General features: G+C 59.1%; 8 protein-coding genes across 8 annotated transcripts; 1 reads left to right on the top strand and 7 right to left on the bottom strand.

The window, feature by feature from the left end:
• Positions 1–512: 512 nt before the first annotated feature.
• On the bottom strand, positions 513–9374 carry ABB37_08764 (putative protein kinase; the record flags this gene model as incomplete). The annotated part of the gene is made up of 1 exon (XM_015807867.1): positions 513–9374. The coding sequence occupies one exon, from the start codon at positions 9372–9374 to the stop codon at positions 513–515; it is 8862 nt and encodes a 2953-aa protein (XP_015653525.1).
• Positions 9375–11708: 2334 nt separating this feature from the next.
• Positions 11709–12080, bottom strand: ABB37_08763 (putative mitochondrial 60S acidic ribosomal protein P2; the record flags this gene model as incomplete). The annotated part of the gene is made up of 1 exon (XM_015807866.1): positions 11709–12080. The coding sequence occupies exon 1, from the start codon at positions 12045–12047 to the stop codon at positions 11709–11711; it is 339 nt and encodes a 112-aa protein (XP_015653524.1). The 5' UTR covers positions 12048–12080.
• Positions 12081–13163: 1083 nt separating this feature from the next.
• ABB37_08762 (putative mitochondrial 60S acidic ribosomal protein P2) lies at positions 13164–13570 on the bottom strand (the record flags this gene model as incomplete). The annotated part of the gene is made up of 1 exon (XM_015807865.1): positions 13164–13570. The coding sequence occupies exon 1, from the start codon at positions 13500–13502 to the stop codon at positions 13164–13166; it is 339 nt and encodes a 112-aa protein (XP_015653523.1). The 5' UTR covers positions 13503–13570.
• Positions 13571–14484: 914 nt separating this feature from the next.
• ABB37_08761 (putative inositol/phosphatidylinositol phosphatase) lies at positions 14485–17098 on the bottom strand (the record flags this gene model as incomplete). The annotated part of the gene is made up of 1 exon (XM_015807864.1): positions 14485–17098. Exon 1 carries the CDS (start codon positions 16828–16830, stop codon positions 14485–14487), a length of 2346 nt encoding a protein of 781 aa, XP_015653522.1. The 5' UTR covers positions 16831–17098.
• Positions 17099–17790: 692 nt separating this feature from the next.
• Positions 17791–19249, bottom strand: ABB37_08760 (hypothetical protein; the record flags this gene model as incomplete). The annotated part of the gene is made up of 1 exon (XM_015807863.1): positions 17791–19249. Exon 1 carries the CDS (start codon positions 19210–19212, stop codon positions 17791–17793), a length of 1422 nt encoding a protein of 473 aa, XP_015653521.1. The 5' UTR covers positions 19213–19249.
• A 1641-nt stretch (positions 19250–20890) lies between these two features.
• Positions 20891–21217, bottom strand: ABB37_08759 (hypothetical protein; the record flags this gene model as incomplete). Its single annotated transcript, XM_015807862.1, has 1 exon — positions 20891–21217. The coding sequence occupies one exon, from the start codon at positions 21215–21217 to the stop codon at positions 20891–20893; it is 327 nt and encodes a 108-aa protein (XP_015653520.1).
• A 575-nt stretch (positions 21218–21792) lies between these two features.
• Positions 21793–22272, top strand: ABB37_08758 (putative nucleoside transporter 1; the record flags this gene model as incomplete). The annotated part of the gene is made up of 1 exon (XM_015807861.1): positions 21793–22272. The coding sequence occupies one exon, from the start codon at positions 21793–21795 to the stop codon at positions 22270–22272; it is 480 nt and encodes a 159-aa protein (XP_015653519.1).
• A 398-nt stretch (positions 22273–22670) lies between these two features.
• On the bottom strand, positions 22671–23434 carry ABB37_08757 (putative Nucleoside transporter 1; the record flags this gene model as incomplete). The annotated part of the gene is made up of 1 exon (XM_015807860.1): positions 22671–23434. The coding sequence occupies exon 1, from the start codon at positions 23325–23327 to the stop codon at positions 22671–22673; it is 657 nt and encodes a 218-aa protein (XP_015653518.1). The 5' UTR covers positions 23328–23434.
• Between the last annotated feature and the right edge of the window lie 827 nt (positions 23435–24261).

The following is a 24261-nucleotide window of genomic DNA, read 5'->3' as shown; positions in this document are numbered from 1 at the left end:
GGAGAGTTATTCTTCTGCTTAATATTCGGATTTGCGTGCTTTTTTATTATGATGAAACGTGCGTGGTCGCCTGGAAAAGAGAACACTACAGACAACGGCAAAAACAAAAACAACAAGCCAAAACGGAGGACGGCAACAACACGTAGTGAGACGGAGAGAGAGGAGGGGGGGGGGGGCGAGGGAAAGAGTGGAAAACGACAACGGCAGGGAAAAGAAAAGGCGAAGCAACACCACCGCACGGACGTTGACGTGCGTAGAATAGTATCGCCCATACGCGCGCACGTGCCGCATCGACGAGTCAAATGCCATCCTCGGGGACGGCGCAGCGAGAGGATCCATCACAGGAGATGCCACGACATGAACATACACAAGCAGTAACAGTAATGAAACCAAGAAAAAGGAGAGAGAGAGAGAGAAGAAAACCAAAGCGAAAAGCAAAGGAAGAAATCAAAACAACAAGGTAGAATGCAGCTCAAACAACACACAAAGACTCTTCTCCCTTACGAACCCCTTTACGCTGTTCCTTCCACACCACGCGCGATGGCCGGACGCGACGGCGGCGGTGCGGGCGGCGGCAAATGCGAGATCTGCTCCATCAACTTACTTACCTGCTGCAGCGTCTTTTGCAGCAGCGCCTCCACTGCGCCGCCGCCGCCGCTGCCACTACCGCTGCCGCTGCTGCTCATGACACCGTCGCCATCGCTGCCGTAACCGCGTAGCTTCCCCGCATTCCGCGTCGCCGGCGCAGTCACCGCGGCGGAGTCCGACGTGCTCGAATGAGTCTGGGAGGGCGGCATCGATGATGATGAAGCCGCCGCGCTCTTCTCGGTGCCGCTGCTGCTGCTGCTGCTGCGATGGTCCTCTCCCTCCTCGTCCGCCGGCCAGAGCGGGTTGCTGCGGCCCAGTTGTGAACCCAGCAGCGGCGTCGTGCGCGTTGGCTTCGTCGTCGAGGCCGTCAGCGAGCCTTGAAAGGAAGACACGGGCCGTGGCAGCGATGGCCGCCCACCCCGTGACCCGACCGCACCGAGACTACCCTCCGCAACCGCAACGACGGAGGCTGAGGCGGATGAGGGCGGCAGGAAAGGCGGCATGGGGAGCAGCGGGCTGTGCGTCGAGTGCGCAGAGACGGCGGCGAGCCGTGGGTGCTGCACGGGCGACAGCACCTGCGATGAGGACTGCGCACCGAGCGAGGGACTCACGCGCGGATCCCCACCGGCGGCGCTGTCGGGCCCCGCTCGGGTGACGACGTCGGTGTTGCTGCGGCGTTGTCGTGCGTGCAGCTGCGCCGCTACATCGATCAACGACTGGTGCAGGCGCTTGAGGTGGGCAAAGAGCGGCGCGGCTTCGGGCGAGGCAAGACTGCTGGGTAAGGCAACACCGTGCTCATCCGAGCTGTGACTGTCGTACGGCGCCGGACCCGTCACCTGCTGCAAGCGCTCCACCGTCAAGTACGGCGAGTCTCCGTGCTGCGACGACTGCCGAGAGCTGATAGAGCGAGCCGATTCGAAGGCGGCGCTGCTCAGCGGCGCTTCGTCATACAGGCTGCCCTCTGCGGGTGCCACCGCGACGACCGCATCATCCACAGACGTCGTACCAACGCCGCCGTTGTCGCCTTTCTCACTCCTGCTGCCTTCATGCTCGTTATCGTGGTTCTCGCCGCGGCTCCGGGAGTATGGGCTGTACTCGTTGCTGTTCGACAGGACGGTCCGGCTGCTGCCGGGGGCGATGCTGTTATTGTTATTAGTGCTGTTGCCGAAGCGGTGACGATGCCGCCACGCGTCGCGCGCGGCTGCCGAGAAAGCGAACGTCGAAAAGAGTGGCGCAGGGGCGACGACGGCGACGTTCTGGTTCTGCCGGAAGATCGAAGAGGCGCTTTCGCCCGCCACAGACCCGCCCCTCCCACTGCCAGCGGCGGCACCGTTTGGAAAGCTGGTAGCGCTGACGGGCGCCACCGACGCCGTGGCATTCGCACCGACGACGGAGGAGTTGACGCCGGCGCCGGTGAGGGCAAAGAACGGGGTGCTGGACATTGTGATGGAGCCGTTGCCCAGCAGCGGGATGTCGCGGTCCTCGACGACGAAGAAGGACTGATTTGTGATGGGCGGCCGTGCTCGGGCGGGGCGACGCGCCATAGAGGCGTTCGCACCGACCAACGGCACGTTGATGCTGCGCGGCGACGTGCTCGTCGCTTCACTGTTGCCGGCGGACCCGATCGAGCGGGCGCTGCGCTGCGGCGCGGGTGAGAAGCGCGGCACTTGCGGCGGCGGGGAGTCGTGGCGGGAGCCGGAGTGCGACGCCTTGCCCGCGTCCTCGATGCCCTTCTCTCCCTCCGCCGTTGCCACGGCGTGATCGCCGCTGTTGTGGTGCACGGGCAGCGTCGCCGAGGCGCTGAGGTCCGGCGGTGAGCCCGGCGAGTTGGAGTCCCGACGTGCCGCCGCTGTCGCCGCCGCGCTCTCCATGTGGCTGCTGAGGGGCGGCACGTTGTCGACGTGCGCATCCGCGTCGTGGTGGCTGCTGCTGCTGTGCGTGCTGCCACGCCGTTCCGCCACCAGCGACGACGCAGGTTGTGCGTCGACGCTGAAGATGCTGTTCGAGGTCGGCACGTGGGCGTGTACGATGCTCGTTAGGCTGCCATTACTCGCCGCCGCCAGGTTGTTCAAGAAGTCGTTCGCTGCATTGCTGAGGACCTCCTCGATGTTGGCCCCCATGAAGCTGATGTTCTTGTTGAAGCTGTAGTTGTAGAAGGAGAAGTTGGGTGGGTGGTGCGTGAAGGACACGTTGGTGGCCGGCGGCGGGATTGCCGTGCTGGGGGGGCTGCCGGCGGGGTAGCCGGTGCGGGCCACCGGCGGACTCGCGGCCTGCTCGCCGGACGCACTCATGGGAGAGGCGTCGTCGTGGAGGGATGCTGCCGCTGCTGTTGCGGCGGCGGTTGTCCCGGGCTTTGGGGACGTCACGCCGTGACTGCCTGCCACCCCAGCTTCTCGCCTCTCCGGCGGGAACGGCGCGTTACCGGGGCCGGTGGAGTGCTCAAAGGGAACGATGTTGCCCTCCTCATCCAACGTCACGTTGCGACGACGACCCGTGAAGGTTGGCATCGCACTGGGCAGCAGCGTGGAGGATGGATCGTTGTCGCCGTGGGTGACGGCCGGCGCGACCGTGCCGTGGCCGGGACCGGGATCCCGCTCAGGGGAAACGGAGAGGGGGTTGCTGCTTAGATTTGTGACGACGGCCTCCCCGACAGTCATCGCCGCCACCGTTTTCACGGCCTCGGCACTGCTCAGTGGTGTGCCCACGATGGCTGTTACAGCTGCCGCCTCCGCGACCGGCGTCTTCCCCACGTGTGCTGTCAACTCTTCCGTTGAAACGACGTTGCTGGGGTGACTATTCTCATGGATGCCGTCGTCGCGGCTGCTGCTCTCTGAGGAGGTTGCAAAAAAGGCTGCTTCGTTGCTGTTGGTGGAGGTGCTGCCGCCGCTGCTCTCCCTGCTGCTACGCTGTCGTTGCGGCCGCCGTCGAGAGGAGGCGTGCTTCTCCGCCTTACTCCGCTGTTGCTGCTCGCGCAGCGCGGCAGGACGCGACTGCGTGGTGGAGCGCTTCTTCGGTGTGGGCGACAAGTCGTAGGCGTCGTCGCTCGTCGGCATCCGCGGCTCCGGCTCATCTTCCCCGTCGCCGTCGTCGTCTGCGCCTGCTTGTGGGTCGCGGTGAGGGCCGTGGCGAGGCGGCGTGTGCAGCTCCCCGCCCGTGCCCGCTATCGTTGCCTCGGTCAGGGGAGCTGAATTCATGGAGGGCACCGACGTGGAAGTGGCGTGCAAAGCGCCGCCGTCTTCGTCTTCGTGTACGAATGGATGATCAGAGAGGGACGACGAGGAGGAGGAGTGCCACCGGCGCAAGGTCTTTGAGCCAGTCGTCCCCCCGTCGCGCCGCTTGCTGCTCTGATTTGCGTCGGCATCGTCTCCCACTGCTGCGGGGGTGCCGTCCGCGTTCTTTGATGTCCCATCACTCCCGCCACCGTGGCGGAGGGGTACCGCGGTCGCGCTGCGCAGCTGCGGCGCCTCCACGTCCGAGTCGTCGCCCGCGCCGGTGCTCTTCGGCTTGCCCGCGGCCACGGCGGCCGCGCCCTTTTCGTTCTTGGAGAAGCCCGGCAAGTGGAGGGAGGCAACCGTCGCTGAGAAGGATGACGAGGAGACCCGCTCGCTCGCGGCGCTGGCGCTGCTGCTGAAGAAGTCGGAGCTGCGCCGCCGCACGCGGAACTTGTCGCGTCGCCGCTGCATCTCGTGCACTTCCTCCGGCTCCTGGAAGGCGACGAATTTGCTGAGGACGTGGCGCAGCTGCGCCCGCTTCAGCGCCTTCACGGCGGAGTTGTTGTCGCCGGGCGTCGACTCGCTGAAGAGGCTCATCTGCAGCAGCTCCTGCGCGGTCGCGCGCTGCGCGGGGTCGGGATTCAAGCACGCCGAGACGAACTCCACGACGCACGGCTCGCACTTGAACAGCGGCGATAGGTCAGGCACGTCGGTGAGGGAAGTGATGTAGTTCGTCAGCCCAGCCGGGCCCTTCAGGTCCTTCACGTGCGAGAAGGGTGGCTTCGTCGTGACCATCTCCATCGCAACGCAGCCAAGAGACCAAATATCGCTCGGGAAGCTGTAGCCGATCGGGTGGCCGTCCTCGTCCTCCTCCCCGGCCGACATGCATTCCGGGGACATGTACAACGGACTGCCTTGCATGACGTACAGCAGCTCCCCGTCGTGCACCGTGTGCGCGGTGCCGAAGTCGCCGATCTTGCCCTTGCCCTCTGCACTGAGAAGCACGTTGGCGGTTTTTATGTCGCAGTGTACGTAGTGCTGGGAGTGGATGTACGCGAGGCCCTCCACGACGTCCTGCAGCAGTGCGCGCAGCTCTGTGAACTCTAGCTTGCCTTTTTTCTTCAGCAGCGACTGCAGCGTGCCGCCGCCGGCGAACTCCATAAACACACGCAGCACCCGGTGCTCCTCGCTCTCCTCACAGTAGAAGTAGTGGATGATGTTGGGGTGCTGCAGGTTGCACATTGTACTGATCTCCTGCGCGAACTGCTCGATCTTCGCATCGTTGCCACCCAGCCGCATCTCCTTCACGGCCATTTTCCCGCCCGTCAGGACGTCGAAGGCTTCGTAGACCTCGCCGAAGGAGCCTTTGCCGAGGAGGACACCGCGGCGCCACGCCCCACGGCTGTTGCGCGCCAGCGTCTCGCGCGTCTGCTCAATGCGCATGCGCTCCAGCTTCACCACGGCGGACTTCTCCTCTGCCCGGCGGATCGCCTTCATGGCGAGCACCGGCGTGCACGGCTTCTTCAGCGTAATGAAGCCCGCCGCCTCGTAGGTGTCGCTGCTCGCTAAATCGAAGCTAGTCGAGGTGATGATGACGGCCATGTGGCGCAGCATTTCGCGCAGACGGCTGATCGGGTCCTCGTCGTGCAGCGAGTTGATGACGGACTGCTGCAAGTCGATGATAAGGATATCCGCCACGCCGAACAGCTTGACGACGTCCTCGAACTTGAAGGCGGTCAGCACGGCGTGGCGCCGCTCCCAGAGGAACGACGATATCATAATGCGGTGGGCCGGGGTGTCCTCGGCGAGGCAGGTGGTGTAGCAGAAGCTCGGCTGGTTCGGCCCGGAGGAGCCGTTCATCAGGCCGCTCTCGTCGCCGGGCGTCACCGGGGCAGAGACGCTGCCGATGTCTTCGTTGTGGTCGCCCGGGGGGAGCCGCGCGGCGCCGGGCTGGACGGCTCGTGGCACGGTGGCCGGCAGCCCCGGCGAGGTGGCCGCCCCGGCTGGCAGGTTGGTGAGGGACACCGACCTGCTGGAGGGCTCAATCAACGCGTGCAGCGACTCCGCCACGGAGGCGTTCTCCACGTCGTGGTCGCCGGCGGGCATGAACGGGATGAGGAAGACGATGTTCGCGTCGTCGGGGTTGCGCTGAATGCGCAGCGTGCCGCCCTGATCTTCCACCGCCCGCTGCACGCGGCGCAGCTTTCGGCGCAGCCGCGGTGGCAGCCCGTGTCGCGGCGTCGCGTTGGCGGAGCCGAGGTTGTTCTCCTCCTCCTCATCGCCCTCCTCCTCCGCCTCGTCTCCGCTCGTGTCGTCCTCTGCCGAGGCGCTGTGCTGACCAAAGGAGGTGTCGAAGAAACTCGCGATTTCCTCCGGCAAGCCGTCCCCGGCGAGGTTGAAGTTGATGATCAGAAACTCTAACCCGTTCTTCTCGGCCACGGTGATCATGATGGTCACGACGCCGCCACCGACTTGGCTGAACTTGAGACACAGCAGCATCGCGTAACGCAGGCACTCGGGCAAGAGGTCCGCGTTGAGGTAGGCGCGCTCCGAGGGCAGGCCCTCAAAGCGCTGCCGGACCGAGACGCCACGCGTCACAAAGTCGCTACCGAAGTCCATGAGGACGTGGCCGACCATCTGGCGAATGTTCACAACCCGCAGGCACTCCGTCGAGACCGTCATGGCGCGGTAGGTGGCCTCGAAGTTGTTCAGCGTCTCCGCGATGCACTCCAGGCGCTCCTCGAAGGTCTGCGTGCCATCGGCCAGGATGCTGCGGATCTGCGCGGAGAGCCACTGCGGCTGCTCCAGCATCTTCTGCGGCCCCTGTTTCACCTCCTCGCCAAAGCCGAGCACCACCTCCGCCGCGTCCCCACCCGCCGACACCATCGGCGGCACCACCGTCAGCTCCACCGTCGCGCTGGTCAGTCCGTCGCTGCGGGCGAGGGTGAAGGTGCTCGCCTTCGAGTTTCGCTCCTCCAAAAATGTATCCACGTCCCCGGCGAAGTCGCGTGCTGTGGTGATCGCCTTCAGCATCGAGTGCTGCTCCCGCTCTGCCAGCAAGAAGGAGTAGATGTTCTGCCCGACCACCTCCTCCGCGGAGTAGTTCGTCAGCCGCTCCAGCACGGCGTTCCAGTAAACGATGAGGCCGTCCTCGCGCATCGCCAGCACCGCGACGTCCTTGCCCGTCACCGGGGCAAAGGGGAAGCGCAAGAGGCCCCTCGGCAGACAGGCCGCCTCGTCGAGTCCCTCGGCGGTCGGCGTCATCGTACCGGCGCCGTCGTTCCTCTCGGGCTTGACGCAGGGAGACCCGTCAGGGCCGGGCTTGCCTTCCCCGTGGAGCAGCGCAAGTGGCGCACTCAGCAGTACTTCCCCGTGCGCGTTGACGTCCTCCAGCGTCGCGGACTCGTCCTTCGACGCCACGCGGCGGTGCTCGCGGATGGACTGGATGCGGTGCAGATCACTCCGCACGCTCTCGTCCGCCACGTCGTGCAGGTAGTAGGTCTTGTACGTCGCCGAGGTCGCGACGAACTCCTTCAATCGGTCCTGCACAGGCCCGACGATGAGCTCGAAGTGGTCGCGGCTGATGCAGGCCGTCACGACCGTGGGCGAGGTGACAATGACGTCGGCCACGGTGAGGTGGTGGAACAGAAACTCTAGCTCGCCGACGACGTCGCCGGCGTGCAGCCGCACCACCTCGACGCGGCGACCGTTATTGCGGCCCACCACCTTCACCTCCCCCTCCACGATGAAGTGCATGTAGGTGCCCGCGGCACCAAACTTGATGATGGCCTGCCCCCGCCGGTACTCCCGCGTGACGAGGGCCTCCGCGATTTTCATCCGCTCAAAGTCCGGCATACAGCGCAGGAAGGGGACGCTGAGGGTCAAATTTTCAAACTTCTTGCGCTTCTGCAGGGAGTTGCTCATGACGGCGCGGTGGTAGCTCACCTCGTCAAGGCTGTACAGCACACACCGCGTCACACACCGAATCGTGGCGGCACACTTCGCCTGCTTGTACATCAGCTCCAACTCCCCAAAGGTGCCCCCCGACTGCAGCGAGCCCATCGACTTGCCGTTCTTGATCGCCTCGCAAGCCCCCTCGCCCACGAGGTACATCTTCTCCGTTGAGTCCTGCCCCTGCTCGAGAATGGCGGTGCCGGCGGCGTGTACCTCCTTCTCCATTGCCCGCACCACGTCCTCGAGCACATCGGCTTCGAGGTTCGCAAAGGTGTGGCAGCGCCGCACCAGACTCCGCAGCTGCTGCTCCTCGGCCGGCGTCTTCGCGATCACACGCAGCGGCGGTGGCGGCTGCGCCGACGGGGGTACGTTTGCATCGCCCACGCTGTCGTCCAGCAGACCGGGCGGTGCCTCGCACGGGGCTGCGGAGACGGCGACACGGCGCCCCTCCCCGCGCACGGCGGTGGGCAGCACAGGGACTTCGTGCTGCAGCGGATCCACGCACAGGGCGGCCGTCGTGGACTCGCTCAGCTGCGACGTCCGCGTTGCCGTCAAGGACGAGGAGGTCTCGTCGTGTGACTTGTGCTTCGACATGCGCCGGCTGTCCGGGTCCTGCGCCAGGTGCGACGACTGAGAGTTGTACGACACCTCCATCGGTCCTCCCCCGCCGGGCGTCGACCGGGTGTGCCCTGCCGCGTCCTCCGACGCCAGGAGGTGCGAGGAGGGGGAGTGGTTCACGTCCGTCGCGCGGCGGTGCGAGCGCAGAAAGGAAAAGCCAGCGAGCGTCTCGAAGTTGGCGGCGTCGTGGCGGGACATGGCGCTGGAGCGACGGCTCTGCTTCGTGCTGAGCAGCGCCGACGCCGCGGTGCTGTGAGATGCGTTCGTCATGGTCGGCGACATCCGCGACGACTCCGTCCACGTGGTGGAGCTGACCTCGGCGAGAGAGTGAGCGCCGCCCTCCTGCTGCGCCTCCAACGTCCGTGCGATGCGCACCAGCGTGTCCTCCGCGTCGACGTTGCGGAGCAGGTGCATGATGTGCTCCCGCAGCACGTTTGTGTTCTCCGCCGGCTTCAGCAGACTCGTGAACTCGGCTAAGGCGATGGAGCCGTTCGTGAGGAAGGGCTCCGCCTCCGGCTCCACCGCCGCCGCCGAGACCTCTCTCGCACTCCCCCCACCGCTTTGCGAGTTGGTGTTCGTGTTGGTGTTGGTCTCCAGGGAGGGGGAGCTGTGCACGTGTGGGGTGGTCACCGATACGACCGCTGCGATGGGGTGCAGCGCAGAAATGGAGAGGGAGCCGGGGGTGGACGTGGAGGAGAAGGTGCCGTGCGAGGGGACGACGGCAGGAGTGATGGTCACCGCGGCGGGGCTGGGGCTCGAGACACAGGTGACGGCAGGAACGGGCATCGGCGGCAGCGCCGGCCCGGCCGTACGTCGCGGCGTCGCCGACGCAGGATTCGTGACGGTCGCTGCATCGTTGTCGAGAAGGATGGGCGAGTCCGCCGCGCGGACATCGGGGTGTGCGAGCGGCGGCTCCTCCTCCGTCGCGGGAGAGCTCTCCTCTCTGGTGCTGGCGGGTGACGCGGTGAGCGTCCTTTGGGATTGGCTGCTATTAGAATCCATGCTTTTTTTTTTATTTGGCGTTCTCTCCTCGTAGGAGGAATTATGTTCTTAACGCTGTCGCGGTGTTCGAGATGGCTGCTGACGTTCTTGACAGCGTTCGAGCTGTACAACTTGAAAAAAGAAAGAAACAAGAAAGAAAGGAGGCCTCTTTGTTTGGTTTGGATGTCTTCGTTACGCGGTGTCGCCGATCGCAGAGACCAACAATTCGGCAGGAAAAGAAGATAACCTGAAAGAAGGACGTGCTGGAAGCTTAAGAAAGAAGCGCAACCAAGGTGATGAGGCACGATGCTGCGAAGTTCAGCAGGAGTACAGAGGAGGAGGAAACCCACGAGCAGCAAGCTCCTCGCACTCAATGGACGGGGAATATAGAAAGAGAAAAGAAAACGGAAAGAGAGAAAGAGAGAGCTCTAACGACTCCGGTTTTGATTCAGCTCCCGTAACTACAACCAAAGAAAAATCGGCTGCTACAAATCATACAACAACAACGGCAAAGAAACAAAGAAACTCCGGCCTGTGAGCCACGAATTGCACGTACGGCTTTCTTCCTCCCTTTTCCCCGCTGGCGACGTTGCGCAGTGGGAATACGCGGTCACGCAGCACCGGGAATAATACTAATAAAGAGAGATCCAAAACAGAACAAACGCGAGATTCTACTAAAGAAGAAAAAAAGGAAGGTTCATACAAGCCAAAGAAAGACGCGGGCGCCGCGTGTAGCAAAGATACGGCGGTGTTACGCACGCAGTGAAAAAAAAAAAAACAGATCGATTGGTCGACCTAAGAATGCCCTCCAGCAACAACACAGAATGACTGCAAAAGATACCTCCCCCACCTCCCTCAGAATGTGTGTGTGTGTGTGTGTGTGACGCAACACTCCGGTTCAAATGCAGAGCTGTGCTGCCTGCGTGGGTCGGAGTGTCGGCTCTGTGATACAGAGGGAAAGAAAGGAAAAAATAAAACAGCGCGCGGAAACGTTCGGTATGCGCCACGGGAGGAACAGGAGCGGCAACAGGAAGGGGAGACCCTCAGCACACGTGGAATGTGGGTTGAGGAAGAAGAAGAAAAAAAAAACGGAAGTAGTAATATATATATATATATATAATATACAGTCTTGATACACAAAAGAAGATTGGGCTGCGTGCTGCGCGGTGTCACACTCCACCCCACTCTAACGTCTTGTACAGCTCGTTGTACTCACACGGAGAGGATCAGTTTTCTCCTTCCAGCTGTTGCTGCGGTCCAGCAAGGGCGGGAGAAAAAAAGCAAACAGCCCAACGAATCAAAACAAACAACAAAAAAATGACGAAGAAGGCCGTCCACCGCTGCAGTGGAAAGAGAGCGATGTATATAAAAGCTGTTCTTTGGCTTTTTCCTCCTTGAGGTGATTGACGTGTACGGATCGCGTGTGGATGACAAACACGCGTGTGTGCATGTGTGTGTGCAGCGACTAGCAAGAGGAGAAAGAGGCGAGACGAGGCGTTTTTGGTGTTCACTCCGAAAACAAGTTTTGTAGAAGCAACCGCGTTCAGCGTTGCCGGCACCCAAAGTTTTCTTTTCGCATGTTTGCTCCGACGAGCACCGCGACGTCATCAAAGAAACACACCGACTGAAGCATCACAAAGGTGCGGACAACACACCTCATGGAAACCGTTCTTGCTTCGTCATTTTTCCCTGGAACGAGAAAACAAACAAACAAACCAGAGGCTTCACATGACCGGCCTTCCTCCCCACTCTGCTGCGTGTGGTTACACACACACACACACGGAAAGGTGCCGCCGGGCAACACAGATTCGCCGACGGGGACACGGATGTGGGCTGCACAACGAACGTGCCGCCAACGAGGCACGACGTCGACTATCCATCCTCTTTCCAGTTTTTCTTCTTTTTAGGATTTGAAATAGAAAAATCATAAAATGTAAAACAATAATACGAATCGCGAGCTTAGGACGGTACGCGCAGCTGAGAAATGGAAGAACAAGAGTGCGAGTGCGTAGCGTCGTGTTGCACACGAAGAGCTTTCCAAGCACGCGGCCCTGTACGCGCTTTGCCATGCTACGCTCTTCTCTTTCCCTAAAGTCGCTGAGGAAAACGTGTGCGACCGCAGCACAGTAGTGAAGGAAGAAACGACGCGAGACACGGATAAACGCCGGTGAAGGACGGACCAAACGAGGAACCAAAAAGCAGAGGAGAACCCAACTGCACATACCGATCGGGTTGCAGCTGGCTCATCGCCGTCTCTACTTGAGGGTTTGCCTTCGCGTTTTCGGCAGCTTACGCGTGCAGTAGGCCAAGTGCAGGTCTTCTGTACCCATAAATTGGAGTCGCTGATTATCCAGCTTAGTCGAACAGACCGAAGCCCATGTCGTCGTCGCCCTCCTCCTCGATCTTCTCCTCCTTCTTCGCGGCAGCGGCGGGGGCGGCAGCAGCACCCGCAGCAGGCGCCGCAGCACCCGCGGGTGCGCCGGAGGACGCGGACGCCATGGAGGTCATCTTCGCGGCACCCTCGTTGATCAGCGTGGCCACGTCGCGGCCCGCAACGCTCTCCATCACGAAGGCGAGGGTGTCGGCCTCGATCTCGATGTTGACGGCCTTGCAGATGGCCTCGACATCTGCCTGGGTGGGGGCGGGCTTGCTCAACGAGGCAAGGGCGTACGCGGCGAGGTACTTGGTGGACATGGTGAATGGCAGGGAAACAGGGTCAGGAAAGCTGCGTACGTGCGAAGCGTAAAAACCAACAACAGCGGTGTTCGCACGAAAGGAAGCGTGCGGCAGGGTGTGAAGGTGTGCAAAGCAGAAAGCCGAACAGAATAGAAATCAAACGGTGAAGGCGGAAGGCAATACGGAGTGAAGAGAGAGGGAGAGAGAGATACAGGAAAAAAGGGGGCGCATGCGCGGAGGTCGAAGCGAAAGAGGAGTTCCTACCGCGGTGAACACCACAGCATGTGGGGTGCTGAGCCGCTCACGTCCTTCATAGTTCAGAAACAAAAGACGGACTTGGACAGCCGATGCTTCTCCCCAGAGGCTTTTAACGTGTTCACCAAACACGAAGGTATTTCACGCTTACCATCTTCATCGTTCCTGTCCTACGGCGATCCGAGTTGGACGCAGATAATGCGCAGGAGCACAGGCATTCACCCTTATCTTGTTTTTAATTATTATTTCCACCACGGCACGCACCACTCTTGCTCGGTGCTCAGAGTGAACCCGCCACTAAGTCTTTCTTCATCACTTACGAATACTGGTTTGGTTTCCCTTTCTTGATATTCATTAGTTAGCCCAATTTCATCACACAGAGAGAAAGCGACAGAGGAACAAACGCACAGCACGAGACAGCAACAACAACAACAGCTAAAGAGGAATAGCGAAAGGAGAAGATCCACCTACCCCAACCGCCCCATGAAGCCTCCACTGCTTTCGTTGCTTCTCTTCCAACCTTCACCCATGAGCTTTCCCCACAGGAGGTGCGTGACGCCACCCACCGTCTTTTCAAGTACGCGCGTTCATAATAGTAACAATAGTAATCATAAGCTCATGTACGAGGCACCCACGCCGACACGCACGCGCACTTTGGGAACTACGGATGGAAGAAGGGACACACCTTGCGGCGACGGCACAGGGAGAGGGGGAGGGGGAAGAACACAAATGGAGAGATGAGGAAAAGAAAGACAGGAGGCCCCCGCTCGTCATAGGCGCCGTCGCCTTCCTCACTACAACCACGCCTCCTACAGTTCCTCTTCTCTGCTGTTGTTGAAGCTGCTGCGGTTGTTGTCATTTTTTTCCCTTTTCACAGGTTTAGTCGAACAGACCGAAGCCCATGTCGTCGTCGCCCTCCTCCTCGATCTTCTCCTCCTTCTTCGCGGCAGCGGCGGGGGCGGCAGCAGCACCCGCAGCAGGCGCCGCAGCACCCGCGGGTGCGCCGGAGGACGCGGACGCCATGGAGGTCATCTTCGCGGCACCCTCGTTGATCAGCGTGGCCACGTCGCGGCCCGCAACGCTCTCCATCACGAAGGCGAGGGTGTCGGCCTCGATCTCGATGTTGACGGCCTTGCAGATGGCCTCGACATCTGCCTGGGTGGGGGCGGGCTTGCTCAACGAGGCAAGGGCGTACGCGGCGAGGTACTTGGTGGACATGGTGAAATTCGCTGGAGGATTAAGAGAAGAACAGAAAAAAAAGGAAGGCTATTGTGAACAAGATAACTGAATGACAGCGAAACGCGGGAGAGCGAGACAGGTATATATATATAACAAGTTGCGGAAGGCGGTCGAAAGATGCACGAGGAGCGAGAAGATGAGCAGGAAGGTACGACTCTGAACGTGTTGCGCGCGGGAGGAGGCGAGGTCGGGGAAACACATCCGAACCGAGCGATTTCAAGAGGGACTACCGTGGGAAGCACAACAACAACAATAGTAATAATAATTAAAAGGGAGTAAAAACCACACATACACCAATTCATTTGGAACGGTTGTACAGACAAATACAAGAAATGCCCTGAGGATTCGCGGGGTTTTTTTTTTTCAGGACATCATCTGCGCACGCCGTGGGCGTTGGTACTTCTTTTTCCTTTTCTTTCGGATCACTCGAATGGGACGTCAACCTCTGTATCGAAAGGCGCGCTGCCCACAGCATTTGTGGACCGATGAAACGCCCGAGTTTCTCCTTCATTTCGAAGTAGTTTTAGGCCTTTTACTTTTGTTTGGATAGCAAAAAAACAACAACAACGACGACGACAAAGAGGAATACGTCAAAGCGAGAGGCGACCGCACCACAACGGTGGCGGTGCCTACCTGCACTGCAAAGCACAAGTTCTTGTCTCTTTCTTGTTGCTGACCTCCATAGCAAGAAAGACAAGCGCTAAGAATAAACCTCTTCTTGACGGGTGCAACGCCAACCTCAACAGACTTGAGGATGAATCAAATGATATGTATATTAATGCAGCAGTTCAGATAGGAAAACATGAATCCCAAGGAGAGACACAAAGGTGAGGAGGTCGGATACCGGACAACACAAACAGACAAACGACGGCACACAAACACACACACACACACACACACACCGCCGCCGCCGCAGTGGACTCCCCCACACCATCAGCGAAAGAAGTGAACAACATCTTTGCTACTCCACGCCAGCTAGCGCATTCGGCGGGGTGCTCAAGAAGTACTCCACCAACGAAAACGCATCGTCGCTCTCCTGCTGCAGTTGCTGACGCAGTTGCTGATCTACTCCACCGCCTTGCTGGAGCCTCGCCCGCAGGGACCCCTGCACCTCCATCGGCCGCACCATCAGAATGGGGCTGAAGGCGTGGGCAAGGAAGGCCGCGTCGAGCTCGTTGTCGCGGCTGAAGGCGGGCCGCAGAAGGTAGTTCAGCAGCGACAACACGTAGAGCCACACATTGGCGTGCATCGTGGGCAGCTGTCGCAGAAACGCGAGCGGAGCTTTGCCTCTTGCCCTGCCGGCGGCGAGGGCGGCGGCGTACAGGTTATACGGCACCACCGGCTCAATTAAGTTCTTCAAGAAAATCATCAGGCACTCCGCGGCGCAGTGCACGTCGGTGTCCGGCGGCAACGGGGCGTTCCTGCTGTCCAGCTGCTCCATAATCTGATTACACGTTTCCTTGTCGATGGAGGTGGTGAAGAGGCCCGGCTCGCGTGGATGCTGTGCAACGACGTGCGCCAGGTACCACAGCTCCTTCGGCACGTGCGGCCGCACTCGGCGCACCACCTCCTCGAAGTCCGCCTTCTGCGCGTAGGCCTCTATGCACGGGACGTCCTGCAAGAGAGCCACGCTGTCCAGGCCGTTCCCGAACACGCTGGGGCTGAGCACCGCGTGACACTCCACCGCCTGCACCGGACCATTGCGGCAGCAAAAGAGCAGCACGGAGCTGAGCGCAACGCGGCCACGGCCCAGGTAGGGCCGCCACGCCGCCAGCCAGAGCATACAACGCGGGTCGATGACCGTCTCGACGGTGACCTCCTGCGATTCGCCCGGGAGGATCGCCATCTCCTGCGGCGTCACCCGCAGCCACGAGCCTTCGGAGGGGTCGCCGTCACGTTGACGCACGACGCGCACCACGGCGACGCAGTCCCCGACGTTCTGCACCGTGACGGTCTCCTGTATTCCGCACTGGTGGAAGCTCAGCGCCTGGAAGTTCAGCTTCGCATTGTGCAATGCGATCTTAGCGCTGATCGCCTGGGCAAGACCGAGCGAGGCGACCTTCTCGCGCAGGGCCGCCATCACCTGCGCCTTCTGTGAGGGTACCTCGACGCTGATCGGCACCCGCAGCAGCGCTTGCACGGGCTTGTGATCGCTGCTGCGCACGTCCATTAGCGCCGCCAGGCCGTCCAGGTGAATGCGAGACTCCATCGACTTGCGGCGCGACCACACACAGACGCGATCCGTGAAGCTGGGGATGCGCCGCTTCTCGCTGGTGTCGTAGGTGTCGGTGCCGATGTCAAAGCGATACGTCGGCGCGTGGTTCGGTGCAAACGCAATAAAGTTCTGCCACGGCGTGTGCGGGTTCTTCAGCTCGTTCGTCAGCTGGTCGTACTGCAGCAGCTCCACCGTGCGGTTCGCACTCGCCAACTGCACCGCCGTCTCGTACGGCAGCGTGAGGCGGTAGTTCAGGTCCCCGGCGACGATGACCAAATCGTGATCACGCGGATACAGCTCGGAAAACACCGACGGATCGATGGAGACGTTGGCGCTCGCGTTTATTTGCACCTCAGCCCGGCGCGCCGCGTTGAAGTCCATACTCTTCAAGACGGTGTTGATGTCCTCGTTGCGCTTGCTCACGTTCAGCTGTCCCGCCGCGAGGTGGGCCGCAATGACGCAGATCGAGGTGCGGTGCAGGACAAGGTGCAGCCCCACCGCGCCTTTATTTCCCATGGAGCCGAGCGTGCCCGTCGCCACCGTCGAGATGGCAAACTCCGACACCGCCGGCAGCAGCGGGCGCCGCAGAAAGACGCAGAGGAGAAGACCGACGAGCTGCTTCGGCGGGAAGGCGTAGTACGCGGTGGAGGACGAGCCACCGTTGCCGTCGGCGCCCACCGCTGCGTTCAGTCCCTGCACCCACGGCGTGGCGGCTTCGGTCTCGTGCTTGAAGAGCGCGGTGGCGCTCATATCTACTTCTTGCATCGCCACCACAATAAGATCGGTCGGCCGCGACGGGCCTTCCGGTGGTCCGCTGGTCAGCGCCACAAGGCTTGACAGCGGCAGGATCGGCTTCTTACAGCCAACGTTGAACGTGGTGACGCACACCGTCAGCTCCTCCACGGTCGTGTAGTTCGCTTCGTAGTACGTGATCTCCTGCTGCACCCACGTATCCACAGCGACGGCGGGGTTTGAGTTGGGACTCGCCATGGGGTTGGCCTGCGTGAACCCGAAAGGGGTGCGACGACGGAAGATGTCCTCGACGCTCTGCCACTCCGCATCCGGGAACGCGCGTGGGAGTCCGGCGAACATGCTTTTCTTCTTGCACAAAGGAGAGAGAGAGCGAGAGGAGGGAGGGAGAAGGCGCTCTATAAGAAGGCGCGTCTCGGCGAATCAAAACAGCAAAGAAACGGAAGACAGCGCACCCGCACACGCACACACCCAGAGCAAACGGACGACAGAATGCAAGGCAGGAACAACCAAAAAAAGTACGTGCGCTTGACGATTCTCGATACCTCGAAATCGCGTGCCGGCAGTGTGAAGGTCGAGGCGGAGGCGCACCGCTTCTGTAATCCGAGCTGGTGCGCGGGGAAACAAACAACAACAATAAAAGCGCGATATGGAGAGGAGAGGAGAGGAGGGGGACGGGAACGAATGCAGTTACACACACCCAACACAGGACAGCGACGAAGCGACAGTTGCCATGCGGAGATTCAAAGGAAGCCACCTCACAAGGAGCAGATAAACTCACAGTAAGATACGAACTATCGACAACGATTTGATGGCGGAGGATATATAGGGAAAAAGACATCTCCCGGAGTTGCGCGTGCGACATCGCTCATCGCGTGGAGGCTGGTCGAGCGAATTGGCTCGCTGCGCTTTTCTCGCCAGGGCGACGCCCATGCGCGTGCAGCTGCGCACCCCGTACCAAGGAAAAGGCTGCCGCAAAGCGCATCCTCCCTTATACCTGTATAGGGTGTGTATGTGCATGTGCATGTCTGCATGGGGATAGTTTCGCTTCGTTTCGTTTGTTGTCAGTGGAAGCAGCCTCGGTGCGCCGCCCAAACTGAAGTGTGCGCGGGCGATCAGCATGCAGCAAGCATCAACGTTGTACACCGAACCGTACAACGCAGGAGCAACAAACTCCTCCAAAAAAAGAAAGGAAAGACAAACCAGTATCCACAATGAGAACAGCATGATAGATGTAATTGGAAGGCGCGTGGAAGGGGTCGCAAATACTTCCTCCCCCCCCCTCTCTCTCCCCACCTTCCATCACTTCGCTGCGGCCTTCTTCTTCTTCTTCGCTGCGGCGTCACCGCCGCTGCCGGCCGTGTAGTTCGCGTTCCCTTGCGCGTCCACCTTGTGCCAACTCGGTGCAGGACCGTAGTGTGGCTGCAGAGACAACACCTTCTCCTTTGGCGGCGGGCGCTCCGCCTGCACATCGCCGGCCCCAAGCGCCGCCGCGACCGTCTCCACCTGCGACGGCGTGAGCGCAGCCGGGAAGACGATATCGACACAGACGTACAGCTTCCCTTTCTTGAGGTCGGCGGTGCTGCTACGATTCGTGTCCGCGCTAGACGCGGCGGCGGCGGCAGCGGGGCCATCGCGTGGCAGCTTCACTGGCATCCCTTCGTTCTCCACCACAAAGACGTGCTGTGCGTCAAACACAAAGCGCGGCACGCCGCCCTCTCGCAGCGGCGGCGCCAGCCGCACCACTCGGCCGTCCAGCAACTCAATGGGAATCGCGAAGGAGTCCTGGAAGAGGCGCCACAGCGGGACCCGGCAGTTCGACAGGAAAAGGTCGGTGTTATTCAGCCGGCGATAGCAGGGGTGCGGGAGCTGCTCCAGCACGACAAGGATATCCCCCACCGCGTCAAAGCCGGGCAGTTCATCGCCCTGCTCCGTAAAGCTTATCGCGTCGCTGTCCTCCGTGCCGGGAGCGATGGCCACCTTTATCTTCTTATGCTCCAGCACCGTGCCGCGCGGCAGGGGCTCCTTTGCGCTGCCCAGCGCCTGGGCCCGGGCGTGGGCCGCGAACACCGGCCCGCACCTCGGACACGCCGCCGCCACCGCCATCTCACCGCAGCCTTGGCAATACTCGCAGCGGACCTGCTGAAAGGTCATGATACTGCCAAAGCCGACCATGCGATTCATCGTCTTATTACCTTTGCACTGGGGACACACCGGCACAGGCTGACCATTCGCGGTGCCGTGACCGTGGCACGTGGCGCACGTGCGTCGTCGTGCTACTTGCACAATCTTCGTCGTCCCACAGTAGAGCTCTTCTAGCGAACACTGCAGCTCCACCAAGACAAACGGCGGTTTTTGTGGACGCTGCTGACGCTGCTGCTGCGGGCCACCACCAAAGCCGAAGAAATGAGAGAAAATATCCATCGGGTCCATCTGAGGGCCAAAGCCGCCTGTAAAACCGCCGGGGAAGCCGCCACCCGGAAAGCCGCCACCGCCACCCGGCCCGCTGCGGCCAAAAGCGTCGTACTGCTTTCTCCGCTCTGCATCGCTTAATACCTCGTAGGCCTCTGCGACCTTCTTGAACTTCTCCGCGGCCGCCGCGTCGCCGTTGTTCTTATCGGGGTGGAACTTGAGTGCCATGCTGCGGTAGGCGGTGCGGATCTGCTGCTCGGTGGCATCCGGCGCGATGCCGAGCTCGTCGTAGAGGCCTGTTTCTTTCACCATTGCGATCTCGCCTACTTCTTTTGCTTTTTCGTTTCCTTTTCGATTTTCCACGATCAGAAGTTGTTGTGGTGGTGGTGGATGTCGTGTCCGCGCGATAGAAAGAGAAGCGGTGAGAGAGAGAGAGAGAGCCAGAGAAGGCAGATCCATGCAAACGTAAGGTTCGTGCGGCGCCAACACGTCTCCACCTCGTGGAGTACAACTAAATGATTGGCGCCTTTTGGAGACGAATTCTTTCTTGCGTCATCGACGACCGAGCGAACACCTAAGGAGCCACGGTCTGCCATGACACGACACGACGGTCAAACAGGCCAAGCAGAACGGGGACGAGGAGCAGGGCCGCCCTACGTGGAAACCGGAAAGAGGCGTCGTCGCTCCCATGCATGCCCTTCTCCACCCCAGGAGAAGCTCGAAGGGTGTCCGCACAGGTTCTTCAACAGTACGGCACGCATGTTGCTTCTTCTGTCTTCATAGTTTTCTTTTATTACTTCCTGCTTGAGAGCACGCGAATCCGCAATTCATAGGAGAAGCTGGGGGGACGCTAACGCTTTACAGCACAATGAGCAAGTTTTCCCTTTTGCGTGGTTATAAGTCAGCTTTACCGCAGAAGAGATGGGGAAAAGGTCCGTAGACGGAAAGACACAAACCGAAGTTCAAGAACCGGAAAGAAAGAAAGAAAAGAAAGAGGAGAGTAATCGAAGAAGAAATAATAATAATAATAGTAAGGTAACGTTAAGCATCAACGACAGTAACGAGACGGAAGAAATATATATATAAATGATAGAAACTAAATGAAATATACTTGATGCCGTGCATTCAAAAATGAAAGCAACAGTGTGAGCGGCGTGCCCGCTTCCTTCTCTCTCCTCTCCCTCCCCTCCTCTTCCTCTCGCTCACCGTGACAGCGAAAGTACGCGCGAGAGATCACACAGTCACTGTGGCAGGCTCAGATAGGGGCAGATCCAAGGACGGGTACGATCGCAAGGAAGTGATAAGACAAAAGAAAACAAAAAAAAACAAGAGCAACAATCAGAATGAAGGAGCGTCGTGTAGTGACGCAAAAGGGAGAACGATCAGATCAGGACGAGGCTCTCCCCCAAAAAAGAACCCTTTCCCGCGTTCTCTGCTCCACGACGCGTTCTCCTTCTTTCCATCGCTCGAGTCCGCCTTCGTCCGCGACGCCCCGAACAGTCCACCATCAACGAGGCTTTTGCTGCCGCTCTTCTCCCGCCTGTGTGCTTCTTTCCCAGGTCGATTCCGCAGAATGACAATGAACAACGCGACCATCAACAGGCTGGGGAACACCAAAGCGGAGGCAGCGACAACGTGCGTGCGGAAGAGACGACAGCAATAATAGAAATAATAATGAAAGTATTAACGAGAAGAGTAGTTTATTGAGTTAGTTTATGCGCGTTTCCTGCTCAACAAAGAAACAATGTACGCGTGTGTCGTATCTGCGGTGTTTCCCTCCGTGCTTGCTCGCGGGTGCGTGTGTCGAGGAGTGCCATGATTCAACGTATACACCTCCCCACCTCCCCACCTCCCCCTCACACACACCCACACAAACTCTATCAAACGAGCCATGAAACAAACACGTATGCATCCACTTGTCACCGCTGACCCCCCCGGTGAATGCGCCACAAAAATGCAGACGCGGACCCGCACAGGATTATTATTTACATTAATATATATTTTGGCATTTGAAGATCAACTCTTCAAATAATAAGAGTAAAAGGCTCTCAAAATGGTAATACATAATAAACCCGGTAGGAAAGAAATAATACGGGTACACAGGTTGAAGTACGCATCGTACATACATGTGCATAGTTACAGAAGTATGATTGAACCGCATCTGCACCAGGAAACCCCGATGGGTAGATGTGTCTGAATTAGGATGGAAAGGGAGGTGGGTTTTTTTTTTTGCCTTCCTTAAAGAGGGAATATACATAGAGAAACGAGGAGCTCCTACATGTATTCTCAAATGAGCACTACGTCTTCGACAAAGCATGCCAGCAATCACCAACAAACGGTCACTTTATTTTTCCTTTCTCTCTTCTCTTGTGCGCTTTGCTTTCATTACGCCACTAATAACAGCACAAAAGGAAAAGGAAGGACATTCGAGTACGGCCTGTTCGACGCAAACAATAATAACAGTAAAAGCGCTGACGCAGACGTCATGAACCTTCCATCTCGCTGCTTGGAGTTTCGGAGAACTTGCCCGGCAGCCCAGAAGTCGTGTCAACACAAAAGAAGGAGGAAAATAGGAAAAGGAAAGGTTACTACACAGACAGTACATGAAAAAGGAAAAGACGTTGGCTTTCGATTACCCGCAGCAACGCGACCCTCGCGCGGTGCAACGCTGTCTGTGGAAACAATAGCGCCAACACAGAGGAGGTCTTTCGATTCTCCGCGGATCAAGTGAAATTTTCCTCCCTCTTTCTGATTTTTCACCACGCTGTGCCAGCTGTCCTCTTCGAAAGATAAAACACTTAAGAAAAACAATTTTTAAAGGTCAACGGAAAGCAAAAAAAGGAAGCAAGAAGAAAACGCTGTTGCCAGTAAAACCCGAAAAACATCAAGTGGATGTTCGTGTCGTGCGGCTTCAACTTTCTGATTACGCTCTTCCTTTTTCCAAACATCGCGACGGGCATGTTCCCGGACTCAAAGTGGTTTGCGACCGTCGCCGTTTTTCTCTTCAACTGCTGTGATGTGATGGGGCGCTGGTCGCCGTCGCTGAAGTTCATGTGGCCGCGGAGCTACGGTGGGCGATGGATCATCGTGGCAGCGTCCTTTGCTCGCGTCATCTTCGTGCCGCTGCTGCTGCTCTACTCCTACCACTACATCCCGAGTGAGGCGTACGGCTATGTGACGGAGGTCATCTTCGGATTTTCCAACGGCTACGTCGGCTCCATGTCGCTCGTGCTGGGTCCTCAGTCAAAGGGCATCGACAACGATGGCAAGCGCGTCGTGGCGGGTACGCTGATGGGCATTTCGATCCTCATTGGCGGCACGATCGGCACGGTGCTGAGCATCATGACCCAGACGGTTCGCGAGAAATACTAAAAATGCCTCGCAGCACACGAGACGCGTGGGAGCACTTCGTATTATCGAGATCGACGGCGCCCAGCCCTCTCCGCAGCTCAGTGAGTTGCGGATGGAATCCGCGATGATGATGAAGGAGGACCCGATCGGGGATCAGCCCGTCAACGACCTGGACGCCATGGAGACGAGCCTGCAAGCCGCGGAGGTGGCGGCAGCGACGGATCGTGGCCTGACGAGCAACGAGGTGCTGCGCGCCACCGCCGTCGTCGACACCTTTTTACCTCCACCATGATGGGTGGTGTCGGTATCTCCGGTGTGATTACCTCTCTCATTCAAATCATCGTGAAGGCGGCGCTGCCGGACAACTACGAAGGCGTGAAGAAGCAGTCCTACATCTATTACAGCCTGGATGTGGGCATTCAGGCGACGACCTTTGTGGCCCTCGTCATGCTCCGCTTCAACAGCTTTGCTCGTCTGCACTTTGGTGACCTGGGTGGTGTCAAGAGCAAGGTGGACGCGGGCAGCCTCGCCGGTGAGCTCCGGCACGACAGCGCCATGAAGCTGGGAGGGAAGGCGCTGAACATGCCGTAGACCGTGGACTCGAAGATACTCTTGCCGAAGCCGCCAATGAAGCCGGCCATGCAGATCGTAGCCACCGCACCGCCTTCGTTCGTGCCGCGAGCCGGAACCGCCATCAGCACGATAATCTCGAGAATAAGAATGCATAAGCCGCCAAGCAGACGCACCAGCATCGGGATACGGCGGAAGCCCTTCAGCAGCGTCAGCGGCTCCATCACCAAGCACGTGACCAGGCCGATCAGGTTATAGTAGGTCAGCACATTAGACCAGAAGTTTGTCATGGCCGGCACAAAATCTGGGTCTTTAGTGGCAAAGCGGTAGTACGTCAACATGTACGACGGTGCAGAGAAGACGGCGTTGATCGGCATCAGCATGGAGATGCCGCACAGGAAGGCCACCACGTAGACGTAGAATTCAGCGGCGCTCATCTGGTACCACGGGCGCGGCGGCGGCGGCGGCGCAGCGGACTGATCGGGAATGACCGTCTCAGACTTCATGGCTATCCTGCTGTAGTCGATGCTTTTTCAGCGGGGAAGTACGTCGGTGCGTTCGCGTAGCGAAGAGCAGAAAAAAGGCGCTGCGGAGTCTTGTCGTTATCCTTCCTATATGGATTGTATCGATGCAGACGCATCAAGAGGTGAAGGAGGGGGGGGGGTAGGGGGAGAGGAAGAGAGAGGGGAGGAGAAGGACGGGAAGTACAAAGAAAAAAGACAGACCAACAAAGAGACACAAAGGAGCTAACACGCGCACCGCCGTCAGGTTTCAGCGGGGAAGGAGAGGCTGGACGCTGATGCACCACGGCGCAGTGCGGATGACGTTGGGTCTAGTGTGGTACGTCAAAGCTGTACCGAACGAGTCTTTTACGTGTTGGGAGCTGCCAGCCAAACTCACGATGCTTCAGAAAAACAAAAATGAAAACAAAAAGAAGAAAAGGACTCGAAGAAGCCTAACAGAAGTCGCTTTGAGCACCAACGGACAAAAGTTGATGTAGAAAAAAGTTTTCCATTTCCAACCCCGGGGGCACCGAGTGCTCGTTATCCCACGCCGATGCACATGCAGCTGCCAGCAGACCTGGCAAATTTGAGCTCCGCGTACGAAAGCCGCACGGACAGGCCACATCCGCACTATCAACAACATTAGAAGCTAAAGAGAAGAGAGAAAATGAAGAAGAGGCCAATGTGGTCAGCGAACGTCCACAACAGAATACACGAAATAATAATAATAATAGAACTTCGAAAAGTTTGCTGCAATGGCTTCCGCGCGATAAAGTGCAGGGAGTCCAAAAGAAATAAAAAGAGCAGAACCCAACAGGTAATTATCACAGTGGGGTGTGTGAATCACGCGCTTGGGGCGCAACACACACACACACACATACAGTCTCACAGCCACTGTGAAGATACGAAAGATGAGAAAAGACACCTACCTAACAGG

Source organism: Leptomonas pyrrhocoris, assembly GCF_001293395.1.
Source record: "Leptomonas pyrrhocoris isolate H10 chromosome Unknown, whole genome shotgun sequence".
NCBI classification, from domain to species: Eukaryota; Euglenozoa; class Kinetoplastea; order Trypanosomatida; family Trypanosomatidae; genus Leptomonas; species Leptomonas pyrrhocoris.
This window is presented reverse-complemented; position numbering and strand designations above follow the sequence as displayed.